General features: G+C 39.4%; 1 protein-coding gene across 4 annotated transcripts in view; it reads left to right on the forward strand.

Annotated features, from left to right (window-relative positions):
* The first annotated feature begins 5906 nt into the window (after positions 1–5906).
* Positions 5907–26445, forward strand: part of LOC126189455 (transmembrane and coiled-coil domain-containing protein 6) — a 49664-nt gene continuing 29125 nt past the window's right edge. Inside the window, exons 1-4 of one of the 4 annotated variants that reach the window (XM_049930947.1) lie at positions 6260–6388; positions 10508–10681; positions 12762–12960; positions 20727–20869. In XM_049930947.1, coding sequence (XP_049786904.1) covers positions 12927–12960; positions 20727–20869 — 177 coding nt within the window. In that variant the 5' untranslated portion in view covers positions 6260–6388; positions 10508–10681; positions 12762–12926. The other 3 variants (XM_049930945.1, XM_049930943.1, XM_049930944.1) reach the window with 3 other exon arrangements.

The raw sequence follows: 26445 nt of genomic DNA on the forward strand, positions 1-26445 counted from the left end.
ATATTATGGAAATGGAAGAGGATGTAGATGAAGACGAAATGGGAGATATGATACTGCGTGAAGAGTTTGACAGAGCACTGAAAGACCTGAGTCGGAACAAGGCCCCCGGAGTAGACAACATTCCATTGGAACTACTGATGGCCTTGGGAGAGCCAGTTCTGACAAAACTCTACCATCTGGTGAGCAAGATGTATGAGACAGGTGAAATACCCTCAGATTTCAAGAAGAATATAATAATTCCAATACCAAAGAAAGCAAGTGTTGACAGATGGGAAAATAAACGAACAAACAGTTTAATAAGCCACAGCTGCAAAATACTAATGCGAATTCTTTACAGACGAATGGAAAAACTAGTAGAAGCCGACCTCGGGGAAGATCAGATTGGATTCCATAGAAACACTGGAACATGTGAGGCAATACTGACCTTACGGCTTATCTTAGAACAAAGATTAAGGAAAGGCAAACCTACGTTTCTAGCATTTGTAGACTTAGAGAAAGCTTTTGACAATGTTGACTGGAATGCTCTCTTTCAAATTCTAAAGGTGGCAGGGGTAAAATACAGGCAGCGAAAGGCTATTTACAGTTTGTACAGAAACCAGATGGCAGTTATAAGAGTCGAGGGACATGAAAGGGAAGCAATGGTTGGGAAGGGAGTAAGACAGGGTTGTAGCCTCTCCCCGATGTTATTCAATCTGTATACTGAGCAAGCAGTGAAGGAAACAAAAGAAAAATTCGGAGTAGGTATTAAGATCCATGGAGAAGAAATAAAAACTTTGAGGTTCGCCGATGACATTGTAATTCTGTCAGAGACAGCAAAGGACTTGGAAGAGCAGTTGAATGGAATGTACAGTGTCTTGAAAGGAGGATATAAGATGAACATCAACAAAAGCAAAACGAGGATAATGGAATGTAGTCGAATTAAGTCGGATGCTGCTGAGGGAATTAGATTAGGAAATGAGACACTTAAAGTAGTAAAGGAGTTTTGCTATTTGGGGAGCAAAATAACCGATGATGGTCGAAGTAGAGAGGATATAAAATGTAGACTGTCAATGGCAAGGAAAGCGTTTCTGAAGAAGAGAAATTTGTTAACATCGAGTATAGATTTAAGTGTCATGAAGTCATTTCTGAAAGTGTTTGTATGGAGTGTAGCCATGTATGGAAGTGAAACATGGACGATAAATAGTTTGGACTAGAAGAGAATAGAAGCTTTCGAAATGTGGTGCTACAGAAGAATGCTGAAGATTAGATGGGTAGATCACATAACTAACAAGGAAGTATTGAATAGGATTGGGGAGAAGAGAAGTTTGTGGCACAACTTGACCAGAAGAAGAGATCGGTTGGTAGGACATGTTCTGAGGCATCAAGGGATTACAAATTTAGTATTGGAGGGCAGTGTGGAGGGTAAAAATCGTAGAGGGAGACCAAGAGATGAATACACTAATCAGATTCAGAAGGATGTAGGTTGCAGTAAGTACTGGGAGATGAAGAAGCTTGCACAGGATAGAGTAGCATGGAGAGCTGCATCAAACCTGTCTCAGGACTGAAGACCACAACAACAACAACATGTAATGCATCACTAACTCAGGGTATTTTTCCAGACAGGTTAAAGTATGCCATTGTCAGGCCTCTCTACGAAAAGGGGAAACCACAGATGTCAATCATTACTGGCCAGTATCCTTGCTTACAGCATGTTCGAAAATCTTTGAGAAAGTCATGTACTCAAGAGTGGTTAGCCATCTCAACAGTAATGGGATACTTAGTAAATCACAGTTCGTAATTCAGAAATGCTGTTCCACTGAGACAGCAATATACAATTTCGCTGTCCACATAATAGTCTTTAAATAGTAAATATTCTGTGACTTATCCAAAGCATTTGATTGTGTGAACCATGACATTATGTTAGAGAAATTACAGTTCTATTGTGTAAATGGAGCAGCATATGAGTGGTTTAAGTCATAACTACAGAATAGGAAGCAAAAAGTCTCTTTATATGATTCAAGTGATTCAAAAGAGTTTTTCCACTTCATATAACTGTGGTGAAATCACATTAGGTGCTCCACAAGGTTGGATCATGGGTCCCCTCCTGTTCTTTATATGTGTGAATGACCTCCCTTCTTATGTGAAACAAGATGCTCAACTGACACTGTTTGCTGATGATACAAGCATAATTATTAATCCACTAAAAGAAAGTCCAATAGAAAATGATACAAATAAGGTCTCTGGAAAAGTTATTAATTGGTTTTCTGCGAATGAGCTTGCTCTGAACTTTTAAAAAAACCCAGTACATCCAATTTTCGGTTGCAAAAAGTATAATTCCTTCAATAAACATAACACATCAAAAGCAATCAGTAGCCAGGGTAGAACAGACTAAGTTTCTGGGTGTACATATAGATGAGAATTTTAATTGGAAAAGTCATATTTTGGATCTCCTAAAGCGACTAGGTTCAGCAACTTTTGCAATCAGAATAATTGCCAATTATGAGGATGTAGAAATTAATAAGCTAATATACATTGCATACTTCCACTATCTGATGTCATATGGGCAACTCAACACTTAGGCAAAAGGTATTTACTGCTCAAAAGAAAGTTAGAATAATGTGTGGGTTTCATAGTTGCACATCTTGTAGCTATCTGTTTAAAATGTTAGGAATTCTTACAACTTCTTCACAGTACATTTACTCAGCAACGAAATACACTCCTAGAAATGGAAAAAAGAACACATTGACACCGGTGTGTCAAACCCACCATATTTGCTCCGGACACTGCGAGAGGGCTGTACAAGCAATGATCACACGCACGGCACAGCGGACACACCACGAACCGCGGTGTTGGCCGTCGAATGGCGCTAGCTGCGCAGCATTTGTGCACCGCCGCCGTCAGTGTCAGCCAGTTTGCCGTGGCATACGGAGCTCCATCGCAGTCTTTAACACTGGTAGCATGCCACGACAGTGTGGACGTGAACCGTATGTGCAATTGACGGACTTTGAGCGAGGGCGTATAGTGGGCATGCGGGAGGCCGGGTGGACGTACCGCCGAATTGCTCAACACGTGGGGCGTGAGGTCTCCACAGTACATCGATGTTGTCGCCAGTGGTCGGCGGAAGGTGCACGTGCCCGTCGACCTGGGACTGGACCGCAGCGACGCACGGATGCACGCCAAGACCGTAGGATCCTACGCAGTGCCGTAGGGGACCGCACCGCCACTTCCCAGCAAATTAGGGACACTGTTGCTCCTGGGGTATCGGCGAGGACCATTCGCAACCGTCTCCATGAAGCTGGGCTACGGTCCCGCACACCGTTAGGCCGTCTTCCGCTCACGCCCCAACATCGTGCAGCCCGCCTCCAGTGGTGTCGCGACAGGCGTGAATGGAGGGACGAATGGAGACGTGTCGTCTTCAGCGATGAGAGTCGCTTCTGCCTTGGTGCCAATGATGGTCGTATGCGTGTTTGGCGCCGTGCAGGTGAGCGCCACAATCAGGACTGCATACGACCGAGGCACACAGGGCCAACACCCGGCATCATGGTGTGGGGAGCGATCTCCTACACTGGCCGTACACCACTGGTGATCGTCGAGGGGACACTGAATAGTGCACGGTACATCCAAACCGTCATCGAACCCATCGTTCTACCATTCCTAGACCGGCAAGGGAACTTGCTGTTCCAACAGGACAATGCACGTCCGCATGTATCCCGTGCCACCCAACGTGCTCTAGAAGGTGTAAGTCAACTACCCTGGCCAGCAAGATCTCCGGATCTGTCCCCCATTGAGCATGTTTGGGACTGGATGAAGCGTCGTCTCACGCAGTCTGCACGTCCAGCACGAACGCTGGTCCAACTGAGGCGCCAGGTGGAAATGGCATGGCAAGCCGTTCCACAGGACTACTACGATCGTCTCCATGGGAGAATAGCAGCCTGCATTGCTGCGAAAGGTGGATATACACTGTACTAGTGCCGACATTGTGCATGCTCTGTTGCCTGTGTCTATGTGCCTGTGGTTCTGTCAGTGTGATCATGTGATGTATCTGACCCCAGGAATGTGTCAATAAAGTTTCCCCTTCCTGGGACAATGAATTCACGGTGTTCTTATTTCAATTTCCAGGAGTGTATAATACTTCCAAAATACCCTCGGATTTATGGACGAATAAAATACTTCCAATTCCAAGAAAAGATGACGCCGAGATATATGAATATTACCGAATTGTCAGCTTAATAACTCATGGTTGCAAAATACTGACACGAATTCTTTGCAGAAGAATGGAAAAATAGGTAGAAGTTGACTTTAGGGAAGATCAGTTTGGGTTCTGGAGAAATGTAGGAACACATGAGTTAATACTGACCCTGAGGCTTCTCTCAGAAGGCAGGTTAAGGAAAGGCAAACCTATGTTTATAGCATTTCTAGACTTAAAGAACCCTTTTGACGGTGTTGACTGGAATACTCTCCTTGAAATTCTGAAGATAGTGGATGTGAAATACAGGGAGCGAAAGGCTATTGGCAACTTGTACAGAAAGCAGATGGCAGTTATAAGAGTCAAGTGGCATGAAAGAAAAGTAGCAAGCAGTTGAGAAGGGAGTGAGATTCGGTTGTAGCTTATCCCAGATCTTATTCTATCTGTACTTTGAGCAGGCAGTAAAAGAAACAAAACAAGTTTTGGAGTAAGAATGAAAATTTCTGGAGAAAAATAAAAACTTTGAGATTCGCTGATGACATTCTATAATTCTTTCAGGACTTGGAAAAGCTGTTGAATGGAATGGACGGTATCTTAGAAGAAGGATATAAGATGACTGTCAAAAAAAGCAAAACAAGGATAAAGGAATATAGTCAAATAAATTCAAGTGATACTGATGGAATTAGATTAGGAAACGAGATGCAGAGTTTTGCTATTTGGATAGCAAAATAACATGATGGGCTAAGTCAGGATGATATAAAATGTAGACTGGAAATGGTAAGAGAAGCATTTCTCTAGAAGAGAAATTTGTTAACATCGAATATAAAATTAAGGGTTAGGAAGTCTTTTCTGAAGTTATTTGTCTGGGATGTAGCCATATTTGGAAGTGAAACATGGACGATGAACAGTTTGGAGAAGAAGAGAATAGAAGCTTTTGAAATTTTGAAATGTGATGAGTGCTACAGCAGAATACTGAAAATTAGATGGGTAGATCACCCTAAATAACGAGGATTCGGGGAATAGAATTGAGGCTAGAAGAAATTTGCGGCACAATATGGCTCAAATAAGGCATCAAGCAATCACCAGTTTGGAATTGGAGGGACGGGTGAGGGGTAAAAATCGTAGAGAGAGACCAAAGGACGAATACAATAAACAGATTCATATGGATGTAGATTGTAATAGTTATTTGGAGATGAAGAGGCTTGCACAGGTCAGAGTAGCATGGAGAGCTGAAGTGAGTCTTTAGACTGAAGACAGTAATTACAACAACGACAGATGTCCGTTTTAGGGTTTATTATTCTAGAGTAATGTAATCCTGATGCTATTAATTCAGTCCTGATTGGTCAATGACGTACAGTTTGTAGTAAATGGTGATGTACTCTACTTAGGTATATTCCAGCGCTGGTACAACGGGTTTCCCTCGCCATTCCGAGAATATACCTTCCGATTTCCTACAACCGGTCGATAGGTAGAGAACAGCCATGACGAGATATAGAAGAACAAAAGATGATGGACATTCTGTTTGAGAATGGAAGATGAATTTTGGCAATGGTGCTCTTCGCCTCCTACTTCAGATGAATAAAATATAGAGTCAGAGATCCTATATAAATCTGCATTGAATGCTCTAGCTGCTGTAAGGCGTAATTTGCAGATTAAATTAATGCCTTCCTTGTCGCTTTAGTTGCCTTTCAATTTATTACTGGTCACGGCTGTAAGTTGGTCAGCGATCCTTAGTGGGGCTCCTCTAACACCTTTGTTTCGATCACAGCGGTAGTTTTTATCGTTGATACGACGTTGTTTTCGTTTATATTATATTGTATGTTTATTGTTTACTTGGCTGCGGTGGGAAAGTGATCCACTAATTGACAGAAGATCACGAAAGAGATAGGAATTCATATAGTTACACTAATTTTAAACAGACGCAGACTAAAATGATATTCACGCTACCTTATAATTTTTAAACATTGATATTCGCAATTGTTTCATTTGCATTAATAATGGAAACAAGTACCACTATTATAAGAAGTAATCTAAGAGAACAGAGGGTTCATGAGAGAGATGAGAGACGACAGGAAATTGTAAATCATCGACGAGCGCTGGGAGAGTTTAACTTAAGTGATCGAATCGTAAGCGCTACAGAAATCACGGATTTGGCGAATAAATTGAAATGCAAAAAGATAACGCTACAAGACATGAAGATTTTAAAACAGGCCCTTATCCAGAGTGAGGACAATATACGTGCATTTTTAAATGTCAACGGCGCGCTGCATGCTCTAGTTCGTGAAGCATCCGGTAATTGACAATTATGTGTGTGTGTTTCAGAAGCATCTGACACTGTTCAGTGGATGCTTCTGTTTGATCAGCTTTTTTGTGTTATAGTTAAATCCATTCCTTATTCCGGAATACTGCGCAGTTATTTCCTCGTTGTAGGTCTACTCCTGAGGCCGTTTTACCATATTCACTCTAGCAGTGGATGGATACCCATAATCCTAGTTAGGTCATTCAAAACTGGCCTGAGAACGTTAGGCCTATTGGTTTCATCTTCACTTTATTTTTGTTCAAACAGCTCTTCTGGACACCATCAGCCGCCTTATTTCTCAATCAAAATAGGGTTAGCCATTTTATTTTTCCCAAATGCTACATTATTATTATTTTTTTTTTTCCACTTCCGTAGCCGAGGTTAATAGGCAGGATAGTGAGCACTACCGTCATTTCCCTATGTTTTAAAATCGTTAATAGCATTAGATTATTCTTTAACAGACAAGAAATTAAAGTTGACCCCTTTAATTTATGTACATTAATTCATTTCTCTGTGTCAGTATGATAACTTCAAACAGTATCTTATAGGTATGGGTTTTGTTTAATCATACAGCGGCTGTAAAGGCGGAGGCATCTAGGGTATCAGTAATGCTAACGCATTTACAGTATACCATCGTGTGTAATGATATTTTTGTAGATACATATTATTAGTAGGTAGTTATGTAATAAATAAAATGTTTATACTTGTTTTACCCCCTGGGCACATTTTACCCTGAGCTTCCATAGACAAAGAATATATATTCACAAGATGATGCCCTTTCTTGATCCTAGTGAACAATGTGATCCACCGGCATATTCTTTGAAGTTTGCTTACATTTATAATGTTTTTGTTTGTATGTTTCATTTTAAAATAATAGATTTCATTTGTGTGTTTGTTTGAAATAGCCTATGTTGTTTGGTTCTTATTTTCAGTAGTGGTAGTTATTTATTTTGGTATGTATGTTGGTATAGTATATAATGAAGTGTAAAATTTTGTAAAAACTGTTGCCATTATAGAGCTTGTTCCTAGGACTAGTGGTGTTAATCATGCTAGTTCACCTTCACAAAAATGAGAGGGGATGGGAGTTGACTATGTCTTCTGGAACAGATTTGGAATATTGGTACCCTTATTTCAGTCAGCACAAATTTTTATAGTAGAACTGTGTAGGCTAGTGACAAAAGAGATTTGATAATTTTTTTTTTAATGACTGATTGGAGAAAAGATGAGATGTCATTGGACTTAACAGCTGTGTGAATTACTATAACTGGTGGTGAGTTCATGTGGTGTTGTCTGTGGGAGCGTATATGGGTCAAACAGGCAGGGTACATGGTTTGAGTGTTCCAAATTTAAGTTTGAAAAAATCCATCTCTTGTGTTGTTTAAAGTCTGGTGTTTTGCTTGTCATGAGATTACTGTTAGCAGGAAATCTGTGACTGATTGGTTTAATTTTTGTATTGTTGCAATTTGTAGCATGAAACATAATAGTTGATGGGGAAGGTTGAGGGGACTATTGTTTGAGTAAATGAATCTTGGTTTGGGAGTGTTAAATTTCGCAAGGGTAAGTCAGTTTTCAATGTTTTGAGGTTTTGATGCTGTTTCAAGTAAGAGGATGACCTAGTATTAAACATCATTGAGAAATTGGATAAACCATTGTTTTAAATATTGGTAAAAAAACACTGAGGACGGAGATATTATTTATTCTGATGTATATATGAGAGTTGTTCAATAAGTAAGGCTCCACATTTTTTTCTCTTAACATATTTATTTTTAAAAGTCAGAATTTCACGACAATATACATCAACATGTCTTGTCCATGTCCTATTTTTGTACGAAGTCTCTATCACATTCTATGGCCCTACGCCAACACTGTGGAAGAGCGTGTATTCCCTGGTGGTAAAAGCTCTTGTCCTGTAGACGTAGCTATGTTTTCACTGCATGACTGACAATCTAGTTGTTTTCCAAGTCTGTTCTTCATAGAGAATCTTTAAGTGCCAACAATTCAGATGAAATGGCCTTTCTTTGAATCTTGTGGTCCACTGTGAGCATCCATGGAACCTATTGTAAGCACCTCTTCGAATACCCGACAGTCTCGATCATTGCAGCCGCACTTCCAAAGCTGACCGACAACTGTAGAGCCAATTATTGAGTTGTGATGTGCCGGTCGGCACAAATTATGGCACCCGCGCTATTCAGAATGTCTGGTGCAGTGACTGATGATGAATCTCTGTTTCTGCATTTCCTGAGGCTGTAACTTTCTTGACCCATTGTCCAGCTCTATTCCTATAAACTGCCAGATTGCCATACGCTGCACACAAGTGTTTATGGGTGTTCACCATGGTTTCTTTTTCTACACACAAAAATTCAATAACAGCATGCTGCTTGTGTCATGAGTCGTATGTAGATGCCATTTTGATGTTGTACTACAGTTCTGCTATTTGCCAGAATGGTTAGAAACTTCACCAGCATGCCGAATAAACATCAAATTTGCAGCACCAACAAGGACGTTTGTCTGTGTATATTACTAGATTTAAAAAAAAAAAAAGGTGGGACGTTACTTATTGAACAACACTTGCATATGGGTGGTGTCTGTTCTGTCGGACATATCCAGCAGAATAGATATCATGTGTGATGATGCAGCTGGAACATACATGGAAATGTAGGAAGGAGAAAGAAAGAAAATGATGGATGGGAAATTGTGACAGCTAGCCGCAGAGGACATTGTGATAATGCTATGGCGAAAGTTCAGGGTTTATGCCATACAAGGCCTTGAACCCGGATTTACTGATTCTTATGAGAGGTTGCCATAAGCAGTTTGACCATCTGGACATTGTCCCTGACCAACTGAAATTTCCAACTTATTGCACGCAGCAATGCAGCGTCCTTGTGTGTTGAACTCTCTATTAGCAAATTCTGATTCTCATAGAAGTTTGGATGATATTTATCCATTTGCAATGATTCAAATGTGGAGGAGCTGGACATGTCTGACAGAGCAGTCACCTCTGGGATACATACATTTCTGAAAAAGAGGTAATTTTTCCTCAACAGTTGTTTGAATGTGAATGCATAAATATTTTCTGAATTCCTATGGGAAACAGAATTTGCAAGTGGAAAGTTTAATGGACGAGGGATGCTGCATTGCAGTATGCGATTAGGTTGGAAATTTGAGTCAATCAGGGACTGTGTCCGATTTACTGAAGTGGTTAAGGCAGCCGCTCATGAGAAGCATTAAATCTGGGTTCAAGTTGAAGCCCGCCCAAATTTTCAGCTTTCACCATTATTTATTTATTTAATCGTATGGCTAGGGCCCCATTTCGGGCAGACCGTTCGCCGGGTGCCGGTCTTTCAAGTTGACGCCATTTCGGCGATCTGCAGTCGATGAAGAATGAAAGAATGATGATGAGGACAGCACAACACCCAGTCCCTGGCCAGAGAAAATTCCCTGACCCAGCTGGGAATTGAACACGGGCCCAGAGGAATGACAATCCGTCACGCTGGTGTCAGCTACTGGGGGCGGACAAGCATTACCACGATAGCCTTCTTTGCGGCTTTGTTGTCTCATTTCCCCCCCCCCCCCCCCCCCCCCTCCCATTCGCTCCATTTCCTTCCCCTTCCTAGGGTATACACTGATATTGTAAGTGGATGTTTGTTTACATGTGGAAGAGCAGTTGTATGTGAAGTAGTATGTATGGACAATGAATATGTTGTTGAATCTTTTCTGAAGGTTAGTTTTGTGTGTGTGTGTGTGTGTTTTTTGTTGTTGTTGTTGTTAGCAGAATGAATGGTTTGTTAATGCATGATTATTTGTGACTTGAGGTTGTGATAGTCATTATGTGTATTTCTTATGTTTATATAAATGTGTGGCCAGCTCTGCCTTCATGGATTTGTTATTTTTTTCATATTAGTGTTTTTATTTTATTTGTGATTTCTTTTAATGTTTGTTTTGTTTGGGCCTCTCTTTCTCATAAAGTGCAGATTTCTTTAATTATGAGTGGAGTCAACTGTATATTTTATATTAATTGTTGCTACTTACTTTCCTGTTTGTAGAGTGGGTTGATTGTTCATATTGCATGGTTTACTGTACCTGCTGAAGATATACCATAATTAATTGCAAATATTGATGCCGATGAAAGTGTGCAACAATAGAAGCAAAAATGTTTCCGTAAATGTGGAATCAAGTCCGCATCTAATTCAGCTGATATTTCACCTGTGGCGTACAGGGTAAAGAAATATTTGGTATTCTAAAATGATCTTCACAACTTTGATCAACTATGTTTCAGAAATGGGGATAGGCGGAAATGTGTGGTTTGTGGCATATAATGTTCATGCACACATAAAGCTTTAGTAGCTGTTGAACAAAGTTCAGTTTGTGCACTATCTGTAACATACAGGATATTGTAATTAGTATTCCAGTTCCTCTCATGCTTGGCCTCGCATGGCCTCATTAACTTGTGCAGTTGTTGCTGTGTTCTGAGTTCCTGCAGGTCCTGCACTGTGGTCTTCTAGTTAGCATCCCTCAGAAAGCCCTAAAGGAAAAAAATCTAATAAAATCATGTTTGGTGACCTTAGTGGTCATGAAATGAGTCCTCCACTGTTGGGGTCCATGAAATGGGTCCTCCTCTGCCAGTCCAGCAACCTGGAAATGTTGCCCAAAGCCTTCCTAATGATCAAGGCCCAGTGAGTAGGGCCACCACCCTGCTGCAGCATGATGTCAGGTTGTAGTTCTTCAACCCGTGGAAATGCAATCAGTTCCAACATGTCCAGATAAACAGTCAAGTTTATTGAGGCCTCTGCAGAGAAACTACATGTTTGCCATTAGACTGTCACTTACAATTTCCCTGCTGAAGTATCTTCATAGCCACACATTGTGTCAGTTTACTTTCATGGACACACAAAAACAAGCTTTGTCTATAAATGTAGTCTGGGTCATTGCCAATGTGTCTCAGAATCTCAATTGCAAATGCTTTGTGCTTTGACTTTACATCAGGTTGAAACACATGCAGCAGTTGCACATTGTAAGCATGAAACTACAGTCTCTTATGTAGCACCCTGTGCTCTGTGGTTGGTTGTAGCTGCAGCTGTCAGGATGCCTGACTGATTGGTTCTGTTGGACTCCAGATAAATGTCTGTTGCGCCCATATCACATTTGCAAGCATTCGTGCTTGGATGCTCAGAACCTGTCCTCTTCATGACACTCCTGGTTTCTGTGAACCTCGTGTTCCACTGCCTGATGGTCAAATGTCATGTCGGTGTGCTTATGTAACGTGTCCAGAAGTTCCATGGATCTGTGTGACAGATTTGGTTGCCATCAACCATTCCACACACTGTGCCATCTGCAAGGGGGGGGGGGGGGGAGGGTCATGGCCATTTTCATTATAAAAATGCCATCCCCATTTCTGAGATGTACATTATCAAAGTTGTAAATATTTTGGAAGATCCTCTACAATACTAGTTTAGCAAATTACATGTTGTAATTTACTGTACATTTACCCATACTTGCTAGAGGAGGTGTTTGATGTGTTGTCCTTCCATGCTGCACTCATCCCTGCAGTGAATTAAGAATTCTTTCATATGAAACCTTGACAAGATTACATGGTTCACTAGTTCAGTTCTATGACCTTATCACTGGTAGTGCTGTATACTTCACTTTTGAGATGAACCCAGACAAAACACAACAGAGAATTTAGACCAGATGATCTTGGTAGGCTAAGGTACAGGCGCCAACCGACCTACTCATTTTCGACCACACTGATGTGTTAGACATCATCCTAAATCGCCAACAAAATTTGCCAGTGCCACCGTTGTGCATCTGCCGTATTCCCTAACCATGGATGAAAATCAAGCCCAATGAGATTGGAACTTACATGAACAGGCTACACTTCAAATACATTTCTGCTACCTAAGACAGTTTCTCATTTTTTACTGAGTTTGCCTTGTAGTCTTCCCACTTTCCCCCGCTCTAAAGTGGGTTTATCTTGGGACAATATCAGTTCATTCCCGTCAAAGCAGACACTGTGACCTACTAGTTATACCAGCTTGCATGAAGATACTTTCAATTGCAACAGGACAGGGTTCACATTGTAATTATTATGTGGGATTTTATATAACTGCTTGTCACTGCAGACATTTCTTGTGTTTTAGAAAAAGTATAATTAAGATGTAGTAAGTTGACACAAAGAGATTAGCACATTTTAATGCATTACATACAAATAACTTATAATTATCCTTGTCAACACAACGATAGAAATTCAACAGATTTTCTTCATCAAATGTAATTCACAGTGTTTCATTGTTTTGCCAGTTGACGAGATCCAACTTCACCTCTTCATGTGCATTTAGAAGCAAAGCAGCAAAAGGGCTGCTAAATAAATCGAGCAAAGACTTTGCCTTATCAAGAGCGGTGAAATGACTGATTATCCACAGTCAGGAAACCTGACAGAGACTGGGAGAGAAATGCGCTCACGACATGAGCTTCCATACCACATCCTATGTCACTGTTGGTATGGCTCAATTGGCCTGTCTAGTGCTGGAATGCAGAACTTTGCCTTTCTCTCTCTCTCTCTCTCTCTCTCTCTCTCTCTCTCTCTCTCTACCCCCCTTTCCCTCCCAGACTTTACTTTTTAAGTTTTCTGACACTTTCTTGTAATCAGAAAAATGGATGTAATTACTCTTCTTTATTGTGGTTTGAAACAGATTTAACTTAATGAAAACATATGATATAGCCATGGAATTGATTAATCAACTGATTTTTGGTTTTAAGCTGCATATTTAAAGTATTTCAATAACTGGTAAAATCAGTCAAAGTTATTATGTCACATAATCAGTTTGTAATTTTTTATTTTTATTTTTTTTAAATTCAGAGATGTTTCTGTTCTTTTCAGTCATGAAAATTTCGGTTTCATCAGTTAAATTCAGAATTTGCTCTAACATTTGACCGTGATTTAACCATCTCACAGGTATTTCTGTGTCAAGAATCAGATCACTGTAATCACTGTCAATGTCTTCAAGAAAAGTTTTAATCTTTCTGTGATTGAGACTGTGATCTTCTGTGACATTAATTGTTGAAACCACAACTTTCATGACATGTTCAAAATCTGCTTTCTTTGGGCACAAAGTCTCACGATGGTTTACACAGTGTAATGATATCAAATCATCACTGTGCATACCAAAATGCTTTTTTAGTTATGATGCCAATCCAAAATTACCGATATTCCTACTGTGGAAGCTGTTGTAATACTTGCTAACTTAGTCAGTTACAAATCAATGTTTGAACACTGTTCCAATGCATTATTCCATGTACAAATGCTAATGACAGGAGTGTGGAGGTGATGTCAGTTGATTCATCAATGAAAAGCAAGCAAATTTCTTTGAGCAAATTTTTAACTGGTCCTTCGTATTGCTCGAGAGAGCAGTAATTCTCCTTTTCCCAGACATCCAATTTAACTGAATTTTCTTAAAGTGTTTAACTGATTCCAGGCAAATCTTTCTAGCAATGTTTCAAAACAATTTTTGACAAAATCTCCATCAGTAAATGCCCAGCAACTTTTTGTTATAAGAAAATATATTGCAAAACTTATCTCTGTTACAATTTCTAAATCCTTAACAGGTTTTCTGAACATCACTTGCTGACATGCCAATTCTCATTTCAAGGTAGGAATTCTCTGTTTGCATAATTCTTCTGACAATTCAGAAAATGCAGACGGCAGACTTTTTCAAGTGTCTCCGTAAGTTGTATTCTTTTGGGACAGATGAAAGACTTTTGCAAATAAGGCAAATGATATTGTTCAGTCATTTCACAAAAAAATATCTTTTAGTCCAGCTACCCTGAAACTGCCACTTCTCATATGTAGCCTACTTGGTCCTTCTTCGTCCATTCTAGGTTTAAATTTAGACGTTCTCCAAATGGAGACACCGAATTCTCACAACAGTGCTTATGAAGAGAAAAACAAAATTTTAATTACAAAAAGATTACTGTATAAAATTTGGTTACGCTGTTATTGGCCGATGGTTGTGAAGTAAATGCTTCCTGATTCACAGAAATGTATCAAATTGTTACTAAACTTCATTGCAAAAAGTTCAGTCCTGTTATTGGGTCTGCTGATGAAGCTCAGTGATGCAAGGTATGCACTATAGAATAAGTGAACCATTGATGGCTAAACAATGTTGTTTCTTATGCACCCACACGTTCACTTGACTACATTATTGTGGAAGTTCAGAAATAAGATATTGCGATCAACAAGTTATTGTTCTGGATTGGGGTCCCTTGCCCCAGTGCCAGCTAGACTTGCAGGGCCCCAAAAGAATTAAGTTCTGCAAGGGCCCATCATTTCCCTTTCTGGGAGAGAATGGAAGATGAGAAAGAATAATATTAAAGTTTAAAAAGTTTACAATAGTGAACAGTGGGAGGTGGGCTGCAGTTTGTGCATTCCTGTTGTAAACTAATATCACCAATAGCTTGTACTGAAGTTTATTTATTGCTGTAATGATTCACATTACACTGCATTGTTGAACATATGACTTTGACTGATTTACATGTAAAAATAATAACTTTGAAGAAAGTTACGTACGTCGTAAACTGCTTTATATAACAAAGTAATTCGATAGATGAAAAACATACTCACCAAGCGGTGGAAGAGCATGCACTTAAAAAAAGGTTACAGTTATGCAGGCTTTCGAATCCAGTGTCTCGTTCTTCCAGCAGAGGGTTGAAGGGGAAGGAAGAGGGGGAAAAGGAATGGAGAGGTGTAGAAAAGGAGGTATATTTCGGAAAAGTCACCCACAACTGTGGGTCAAGTAAGGCTTACTGGATGGGATGAGAAGAAGACACTGATTGTTCGGGACTGCATTGGATAAGATTTGAATAGATTGTCAAACTCATCCCGTACAATCCCCAACAATCAGTCTTTCATTCCTGTCCCATCTGGTGAATATCACTTGTGGGTGACTTTTCCAAAATCTGCTCCTTTTCCTAGACCTCCCCAGTCCTTTTCCTTTGCCCCTCTTCCTTCCCCTTCTACCCTTCTGCTGGAATAAGGAGCCACTGGCTCTGAAAGCCTACATAATTAAAACCTTTTCTTACGTGTGTGTTCTGCCACCACTTGGTGAGTAGATTTTTTACCTATCCAGTTACAGTATATTGTCAAAAATTGATTGTTTTCATTACTTTTAAGTATGCTTTTGACGTAATAATATTATAGATTATTTTATGAGCTTTGTTAGAAATTATGCAGCATGACATTTTGCATCATTGTTTTTAATTAATATACAAATTACTTTCCAGTTACAACGTGCAGTATAATGATGATATAATCTCAGCACCTTTGTCAACATTGTGTTTTGTGAGATGTATGACTTTTGATGTAGAAAAACATTAAGACTCAATACTAGTAATATTCAAGTGACGTCAATATTAGAATTTTTTATAATTAACTAATATGTATAGCACTGTTCTATAGATGATTGAAAGTTACTAAATATCAAATGTAAATTCAAATAAATTTCACATAATGTTTAACATATAAATGCACACAGTGTGCAAGTAGGATATGCTACTGTGGTATTAGGCATACAAGTGAATATGGATTGGATCAAATCCCACTCTGCCATGTTATAGTGCACAGCGAAGACAAAGAATTCTGACCTGTGTGCTCTAAGAAGCTCATCCACATGGCAACCTTGCTCTTTGTTGCACAAGGTGTATTTGTAACATGTGCTGTCATACACATAATTCACAAACCTTGGTGTGCATCCATAGAGCACAACAATTAATGCTGCTAGTTGTGAATATACCAACTTCTTGCAGCTGTTGCTGTAGTTTGATGAAAATGATATTTGATGTACTGAAGTGATCCAGAAAACATACTCAGTATATGCGTTGTGTGGCTCTACCATCTTCGGTTGTACCGTGAAGCAGAAGATTTGAAAATTAGCCGATCTTCAAACTTATTTCGTATCCAAATGGTACATTTCTGGACATGGGTTCCTTATCAAAACTTTTGTAAGTCTGTTCAACAACACCTCTCCACATGTGAAAGGAATTGTGGTATGTCTAGTATACCTCTCTTAAGCGTATAATGGGAGGAGCTTACATGCTTCACAGCATTTTCTGACATAAGGTGGTCAACTCTGCTCCTGGTCACATTTTGGGGGTGGCCATTCATTCCAGTGGACAACTGGTCGGTGGTCATGCCTACATAAAATGCTGTTCAGAAATTACAGCTTACTGATTTCAGAGGTGGCCTTGTCTGTGCTGTACACTGCAGTGACAAAAATCATGGGATGATGATTTTCACATATACAGGTGGTGGTAGTATCATGTACAAAAGGTATAAAAGAACAGTGCATTGGTGGAGCTGTCTTTACTACAAGATGATACATGTGACTTGGTTTCTGGCGGGATTATGACCCCATGATGGGAATTAACAGACTTTAAATGTGGAATGGTAGTTGGAGCTAGACACATGGGACATTTCATTTCAGAAATCATTAGTTCTTTTAATATTCTGAGATCCGCAGTGTTCTGAGGATACCAAATTTTAGGTATGATCTCTCACCACAGACAATGCAGTGGCAGACGGCCTTCACTTAACAATCGAGAGCAATGGCATTTGCATAGAGTTGTCATTCCTAACAGACAAGTAACACTGTGTGAAGTAAATGCAGAAATCAATGTCGGCTCTACAGTGATCGTATCTGTTAGGACAGTGCGGCAAAAATTGGGTTTAATGGGCTATTGCAGCAGATGACCGATGCAAGTGCCTTTGCTGACAGTACGACGTGACCTGCAGCACCTCTCCTGGGCTCATGACCATATCAGTTGGACCCTAGCTCACTGGAAAACCGTGGCCTGGTCACATGAGTCCTGATTTCAGTTGGTAACAATTGAAAATAGGGTTCATGTGTGGCACAGACCCCACAAAGCCGTGGCCCAAGTTGTCAACAAGGCACTGTGCAAGCTTCTGCTGGCTCCATGATGGTGTGTGCTGTATTCGCATGGAATGCACTGGGTCCTCTGGTCCAGCTGAACATATCATTGACAGGAAATGTTTATGTTTGGCTACTTGGAGACAATTTGCTGCCATTCATGGACTTAATGTTCCCAAACAAATGTAATTGCCACTGGGCCGCAGTTATTTGTGATTGGTTTGAATAAATTTGTGGACAATTTGACCAAATTACTTGGCCACGCAGATTGCCCAATACGAATCCCATCAAACATTTATGGAACAAAATCGAGAGGTCAGTTCATGCACAAAATCCTGTGCCAGCAACACTTTGGCAACTATGGACAGCTTTAGAGGCAGGGGACTTCTGACAACTTGTTGAGTCCACACAATGTAGAGTTGCTGCAGTGTGTTGGGCAAAAGATGATCTGACACAATATTAGGAGATATCTCATGATTTTTATCACCTCTGTGTACAATGAGCCTGAGATGGGACTGGAGTAACATGTGCAATGTGGGTGGATTAGTCAAGTTTTGCACCTTATTTTTCCACATGAGTAGTGTAGCAAGAGGTGGGAAATAAATGTGGTGTGAGGACTGAGGATGGACTAAGAAATTGCATAGATTTAGTAAGAAGTGAAGTACCACCTTGGGAAGTGTGGATAGGATGTTCATCATTTCCAGGCAGAGTGACAAGTAGCCAAAGCCCAGGCAAAGGATATGATTCAGTTTTCGCAGTCCAGGATGATACTGGCTTTACAGCTGATTCTTAGGTTTGGTTGGAGACTTAGGAATATGTGTGGATATTTAATATACACACACAAAAGGAACTACCATGTGGTTAAACAGTGCCTTTCATTCTTCAGTCTTACTTTTGAAAAATCCTGCATTCCCCAAACCTGGTTTTTTTATGATCAGTTTTTCCCAGTTAAATACTCTGTGTAGAGTGCAGTTGTTAATGTGGAATTGTTCAATCTGATCTCTCTGTTGGAAACCATTATTATGTGTTTGAAATACCTGTTTTAATGTCATTTATTGTTATCTCCATTGCACACAATCCTGAAACTTGGAATTCAGCCCTTTTTCACTTGTGTGGGTAATCTCAAATTACATATCATTGAATATTTTTATTTGGTTTGAATATTTGTTTTTGATTACTATGATCAGGATGTAAATTTAATAGTACATGCATGGAATAGTCTTTTGAGAACAGAAGAGTTTCATTACATGGTTATCAGCTTTGATTTGAAATACTAAGACTTCAATTTCTTTTGGAAATCTGGCAAAATCTGAAGTAGTGGAATTGTGTAGATTCTTTGAATAGTGATAAATCATGTAAGTCCAATTTTTATGTTGTGTTGTGTTAGATCAGTGACTTGTAGTGGGAACATAGTGGTGTTCATCAGGAATGTAAATTCTCGTGGTCGTGCGGTAGCGTTCTCGCTTCCCACGCCCGGGTTCCCGGGTTCAATTCCCGGCGGGGTGAGGGATTTTCTCTGCCTCGTGATGGCTGGGTGTTGTGTGATGTCCTTAGGTTAGTTAGGTTTAAGTAGTTCTAAGTTCTAGGGGACTGATGACCATAGATGTTAAGTCCCATAGTGCTCAGAGCCAGGAATGTAAACATAGCAGTGGAATGCACAGTGTATTAAGAAAATGATTGTTGTGATACAGCCATTTGCTTTGCTAAAATACAATCAAACCATCAACTTCTCTACCTCATCATTTCAAAAAGTTCTGAGTGTGGATTGATAAAAAATAGGGAAACAGTAAATAGCGGTTTTAATGCTTTACTACAGAGTCCGCCCCCTCCCTCTCCCCCACTCACACACACTTACATACATTGCACAGAACACTCGTACAACCATGTGAAACTGTCTTTGGGGTGATGTTTAATTGCATCTCTCATTGGCTTGAATGTCAATTATGTTGCCAAAACATTCACCTTTCATGTCATTTTCTGCTTTTTTGTGCTAGGTTCTTATGGGTAACACCAAGTCTCATCTCCTATGATGACGATCTCCTAGAAAAGATTGGTCATGTTTTGATTTTCAGTCAAGCTGTATCTGCGTGTCACTTTTATTTGTGAGTCAAGATGTTTGGGACAAACGCACACACTTTTCCCTTTTTCAAAACATTCTAAAGAAAGTCTTGAACATTTGATTTAGAGATGTCGCTCCATTGTGACACAACAATGTCAATACACTGTGGCCTTATCCACTACTTAAGAATGTGTGCTGATAACTGACTGGTCGAATGCACATCTGTTGTTTACAGTTGTTAGTTCAAGTTGCCACCATAGTTACTGCAATGACATCACTTGCATGCCATGAGTAAAATCACACTCGAAACGTTTTGCTTCATGATATGCTATAAATAATTCTGACACCACAGATTCCATTAAAAATAGTGACATCAGTGATGTCACTGCTCAAGACAGTATTAGAATCAATATGTGTAGTAAACATTGCAATCCAAGGCTTCACCCACCAGAACTAAACAGCATATAGTAAGCAAAACTCTCAAATGACATCTACAACAGAAACACTGTTGTGTTCTTCAGTCTGAAGACTCATTTGATGCAGCGGTCCATTCCAGTCTTATCACGTGCAAGCCTGTTCATCTCGGCAAAACTACAGCAACCTACATCCACTTGAAACTGTCTGCTGTAACAGACACTGATCTTACTTTACAGCTTTTACCTCCCAGACTTTCCTTCATCATCAGATTGACTATTTTTTCGTGCTTCAGGATGTGTCTTGTCATCTGATCTCACTCCATTACATTTGCAGTCAACTGAAACATACAAAGAAAAACATCACAGATGCCAACTACGTAACATGTTTCAAATTTCAAAGAATTGTTCACTAGTTAATCACCTTTAATGTACAAAATGTACCTGTTGCACTGGCCAGCTCTGTGTGATAATTTTAACAGTTTTCTCATTTGAATTTTTCATTTGATAAAAGTATGCATAATGAGTATTTACCAGGAGAAATGTAAGCATTTAATTTATTTCGTACAGTGTTAACTATGTTCTATCAATAGACAACTTACTAACTATTAACAGTTCAAAGACTTAAAAATAACCTTCAATATTACTGAATACTATTGTTCCATTTATTGCTAAAACATCATATGCACCAGCAGAGACTGAATGTACTGTGTTTCATTGCAAAAGAAGTGAAGAAGTACTGTTAAGCAAATCTTTAATTTCATTCAACAAATCTTGTTCAGTTAAAAATTATGGTATATGGAGCTGCATTTTCTGTACAGATAGTAAGTTTGGACTGATCATTATTCATTGCACCAGTAACATTTTGCAGGTCATAAAACACCATACAAGTTGGAAGCTATCAACTGCTGTTGCAATCTTGCACTTGGAAATGAAAAAGTTGGAATGCAACTAACCAAAGCATTTGCACCTTATCTTATTTCACAGTTGGATTGCTTCAGCCATGTATTCCTGGTAAATAATTCATCATTTTTCTTCTTCTTCTTCTTCTTCTTCTTCTTCTTATTATTATTATTATTAATACCAGAATTGCCCTAACCATATACAGTGGGAAATATTGTTTTTATATATTTGCTTAGAGCAAAGTTATGAAGTGTGTGTTGATAGAAGACATGTCCTATGAAGGGGATAACCAGTATGTGCTGTTATTATATATAGAATAAATGGATAAAATGATGAAGAAAGCAACTTTTATGAGTCAGTTACCTCTATTAAAGGAGTTCTCATGTTTATCCTTCAAATTAACAAACTGTAGAAGATTAAGGAAATTCAGTCAGAGGAAAGATATTGAAAACTACAGAAAAGTGTAGATTAGTAGTATAGACGCAAATATCCAGCTCAATAGAGAGCATCACAATGGAGTTGTAAGTAAGGTGAACACAATCTAGGGTTAAAAAGAAAATGATGTGCAGTTAACATTTCCAATCAAGGAATTGAGACTTATTCAATGAAAATGGGCAGCAAGTTGAAATAAAAATGTGTGATATTTTTAGTTACCGTTAGATAGGTGCCTGAAACTTTACAGTGGGAGAGAGAAGCATTTAGAATGTAACTGTTCATCGATACTGTTGGTATGTTTTTACAGAATTCCTGGAACCAAAAACAGATAACCAAGAGAAGAAAAATAAGTGTTCAACTACATAAATAACTGAAGTCCAGGAATCTGTCAGTAATAAGAAGATCATCCAGCACCTTGTTTTAATGTCTGAGTTGCTATTAGATACATCAAACATTCTGATTTGATTAAGGATAAAGTATTTGAAAAGCCAGCTATTGAACTTATGACATCAGCCTTACCATTGAAATAGAACACAGATCCCGTGTCGGCAACTTCCAAGACTTCCTGTGTAAATTTGAAATGATGTTAAGTAGTCTAGATCCAATGAAAAAGAAAATCATCTGTGGTGACTTTAACATTGATTTTTTGAAATCCTCAAACTGCAGAGAGGAATTACTGTCCATGTCAAAGAGTTTCACTTTAATCCCCACAGCAAATGCACAGACAAGAATCTCTAAGCATCGTAAAACTGTACTAGAATAGACATCTTCAACTAGAATAGATTTTTATTCAAGAAACCCTCTTCCCATACAGCGCTAAAACAATAAATGTGGGCTACGGTGATTATGAGGCTCTGCCAGTAATGGAATTATGTACAGAGAAAATACCACCCATCAAAATGACTGGGTGCAGTGATCACAGTGATGGTAATATAGCAAATTTGTGCCACCTAAGCTGGGAAACATGGGATGAAGTATGTTTCACAAATAAATTGCTTACAGCTGTATGTGTACATAAATGGCTGAAAGCAGTTCACTTCTGAAATGTCTATTACTTCATCTGTGGTTGCCCTCAACGAAAAAGTTTCGTGGGTTGTATCCTACATATAACCGTGGTGTGCCCCATTCCACCTGGCTCTGGGAGGCATGGTACAGAGAGGTCAGTGTTCAGGGTGAGGGGAGAAGTCGTGATGGTAGCGGGCATGCTGTGCTCATCTCTGTCAGAGCATTCCAGCCCTGTCTTGTGAGGAGAACAGTGGTAGGCATGCTCCGATGAATTGCTGCTATTGCTGGATTCCATGCCATGCTCAGTTGGTGTCCTTTGTCTGTGTTTACAAGACTCTCGTGAATCCAAATTGCTAAGGACTCTTTTATGACACTGTCCCAATAGCTGGCGGCTTGGCAGAGCACCTTGGTGTTCTCCAAGTCAAATATGTGGTATTCTTTGATGCTTTGTTGTCCTATCACTGATTTCTCTGTCTGTCCCAGTTGCACATGCTCAATATGTTCCTCGTAGTGGTTAACAATACATTGCTGTATTTGTCCAATGTACTGTTGACTGCAGTCGCAGGCAATGTTGTAAATTCCTGGTACGCTGAGTTTAAGGGAGTCTTTCACAAAGCCAAGCCACTCTCTGAACCCAGCATCCAAAGCTAGGTGGAGGGGATCACATCACTCGTATAAGTAGGATGTCACCCGCAAAATCTCGACACTTCGCCAGAAGATGATGAGTATGTTACTCACCGAAATGTTGTGGTCTATAATACTGCCACTTGGCTAGAAACCTAAGAGCTTTTCATCAATCAAAAAACTATTTTATTATGTAGCAACTCATCATATCGCAAGGATGCTAAGTCACAGATAGGTACAACAAAAAAGACTGTCACAAAATGAGCTTCCAGTCAACAGGATCTTTGTCAAAAATAGACACCACACACACACACACACACACACACACACACACACACACACACACACTCTTAAACTCTACTCACTGTGAGTTACATTTGCGTGAGTGTGTGAGTGAAAGTGTGTGTGTGTGTGTGTGTGTGTGTGTGTGTGTGTGTGTGTGTGTGTCTGTTGTCTATTTTTGACAAAGGCCTTGCTGGCCAAAAGCTCATTTTGTGAAAGTTCATTTTGTGACAGTCTTCTGTTGTGCTTATCTGCAACTCAGCATCTCTTCTGTATGGTGAGTAGCAACTATCCTTTTCATAATAATATTACATTCCATCCTGGATTTTCCATTGTTTAAAAAACTGTTTGTGTGGGATGAGGTGTTCAATGAAGCAGATGAAAGTAAAATGTTCAATAACTTTCATGGTACATATCATTACCATTTTGACATAGGCTTCCCACTTCAACAATGTAAATTAAAACCAACTAGAAACAAAAGTTGGATCACGTCAAGTATAAAAATCTCCAGCACAAAGAAAAGATTTCTCCATACAAAGGAAAAAAACTGAATCATTAAAAATGCAAAATTATGTCAAGAGTGTCTACCACAAAGCTGTTAAAGATCAAAAAATAGGGGTAATGATGAATACATCTGCAAAATGAAAAACATGTCGTGGGCAACATGGAACATCATCAGATCGTAAACAGGCACCAAGCCAGTGACAAAAATTATTAACCTAAATCTGGAAAATGGACAAGTATCTGATATCACCTCAGTAGCTAATATTTTAATGAGTACTTTAGCAGAATAGCAAATCTTATGTAAAGTAACTTTCAGGCTCTTAACATGTACCACTATAAAAACCACAAGCCACACAATGGATCTATGTTTCTCAAAAAAGTCAGACACAATGAGCTACACTGGCAATTAGATCATTAAAGAAACTTTCGCGTGGTTTTCATGTCATTTTGGCCTGTATTATAAACTGAACAGGACATAATATTGTAGACCTGCTGAAGCATATTTATTATTAATCACTCCTTATTCTCAGTTATATTTCCAAATCTCCTAAATGTTGCAAAGGTAACTCCCGTGCACAAAAAGGGAGCCACGGGCAATGTTCACAATTACAAGTCAGTAGCTCGGCTTAGTGGCTTGTCTTGTATAATATGTTGCTAGAGCTTATTAACAAAAACTCTTTGTTGTCAAATCACCAGCCTGGTTTCAGGATTCACAACCACAGCACTCTACGAATTCCTGTATGCTACACTAAAAGCCATAGATGGAAAGGAAATTGCTCCTGGAATATTTTTGGACCTATGCAAAGCATTTAACATTATAGATCATGCTGTTGTATTACATAAGTTGGAAAGAAAGTGGAAAGGGAGTTAGAGTTACTCCAAATGAATGGATTAGGTCATATCTTACCAACCAACAACAAAATGTTGTTCTTAAACAAGATAAAATAACTGGAAGTATTTTAAGAAAAACAGTATACTCATCAGAAAAAGCTACCATGAAATTTGGCGTGCCACAAGGATAAACATTAAGTCCAGTCATCTTTCTTTTGCTTGTTGGTGATCTGCGTGAGACTGTCCATGACAAACAGAAAACTTCATTTGCTGATGACACCAGTATTTTGATTACAGTGTTAAACAAGTAATCTACAGACACACCATTGTGTACTTAAACTGGGGACCTAGAAACAACAGAGAGGCTTTGTCCCACCGTAGCCCACAGTGGTTTGCAACAGACCATAGCAGTTCATGCCCCCCCCCCCCACCCCCTCACCACCACCACCACCCCCACCGAACCCAGAGTTGGTGGTCGGTTTGGCTCACAGTTGACCCCCCTGGGAACGTCTCACACGAGACGAGTGTAACCCCAGATGTTTGCATGGTAGAGTAATTATGGTGTATGCGTACATGGAGACAGTGTTTGCGCAGCAATCGCTGACATAGTGTAACTGAGGTGGAATAAGGGGAACCAGCCCACATTTGCTGAGGCAGGTGGAAAAGTGCCTGAAAAACCATACATAGGCTGCCCGGCACATCGGACCTCGACACTAATCCACCAGGTGGATTTGTGTCGGGGACCGGCACACCTTCCTGCTCGGGAAGCAGCGCGTTAGACTGCATGGCTAGACGGGCGAGCAGACACACCATTGTTGGAGCTGATATATTATTTTGAAAGAAATGAACTTGTAAGAAACACTGAAAAAATGGTAACCATGAACTTTCATATATTCCGCCCTATGCAACAAAATGACCACTCATTGAGAATAAATAACAAAAACTTAAAATTGATTGATGATGTGAAATTTCAGGGAAGATATCTGCAGAGTGAACGAAAATGGAACACACATATTAAAGTACTTACAGCTAAACTGTCATCAATCTATTATATGCTACAGATATTAAACACAAGCTGTAACAGAGAAATAGTAATACAGGTATATCACACACACATCAGATAAGCAGTTAGATATGGAATAATGTTTTGAGATAATGCACCTTGTAGTTGGTCCATATTCAAAACCCAAAAATTAGCTATCTGAATCATATGCAACATCGAGAGACAAGACCCATGTCTCCCTTGTTTCCCGACATTAAAGATACTGAACCTTCCAAGCCTGTACATGTTTGAAATGACAGTCTTTTCAAGAGAATGTTTAGAAATCTCCAATTCATATCAGCAAAACAGCTCTGTGCACAGTTATAAATGAGAAACTGCAGTAACATTCATGTCTACCAGGCCAGGGCATCAGTCTTCCAGAAAAGTGTTCTTCATAGAGGCACACAGTTTTATGATCACCTCCCTAACAATGCCAAGTAATTAAAGGAAGAAAGTTTCAAAAAAAATGTGGAAGTCATTTCTGATGGACCACTGTTTCTACTCTGTAAACGAATTCCTCGTCATTTAAAGTGGAATCTTATAATGTAAAATTACCAGATATATTACAGGAACTGTGTTTGATAAATCACACCTATTTTACATATGGTACTGTATTAACATAATCATTTACATTAAACTTGTCCAGAGCAGTCACATGTGATAAAATCTATTATTATTTCTATTTATATGTAATCTTTATTTCCTCTGTATCTTTTTTTTTTTTACTATATCTGTTCAAGATGTCACATGACCAAAACTAAATAAATATCAGGCCAATTTGCGTTTGTGGCATTGATCATGGACTTTGCCGGTGATATGATGATGATGACAGCATGTATTTGGATTGAAGGTTGTAGTGGCAGATGTAAATGGCATAACCAGTCTCTGAAATGCTATAGGGTAGTAGTAATCCCACTCATCATGCCTTATGTTTCATGCTGTCACAAGAAATATTTTCCAGAAG

Source organism: Schistocerca cancellata, chromosome 1 (assembly GCF_023864275.1).
Source record: "Schistocerca cancellata isolate TAMUIC-IGC-003103 chromosome 1, iqSchCanc2.1, whole genome shotgun sequence".
In the NCBI taxonomy this organism is placed as follows: Eukaryota; Metazoa; Arthropoda; class Insecta; order Orthoptera; family Acrididae; genus Schistocerca; species Schistocerca cancellata.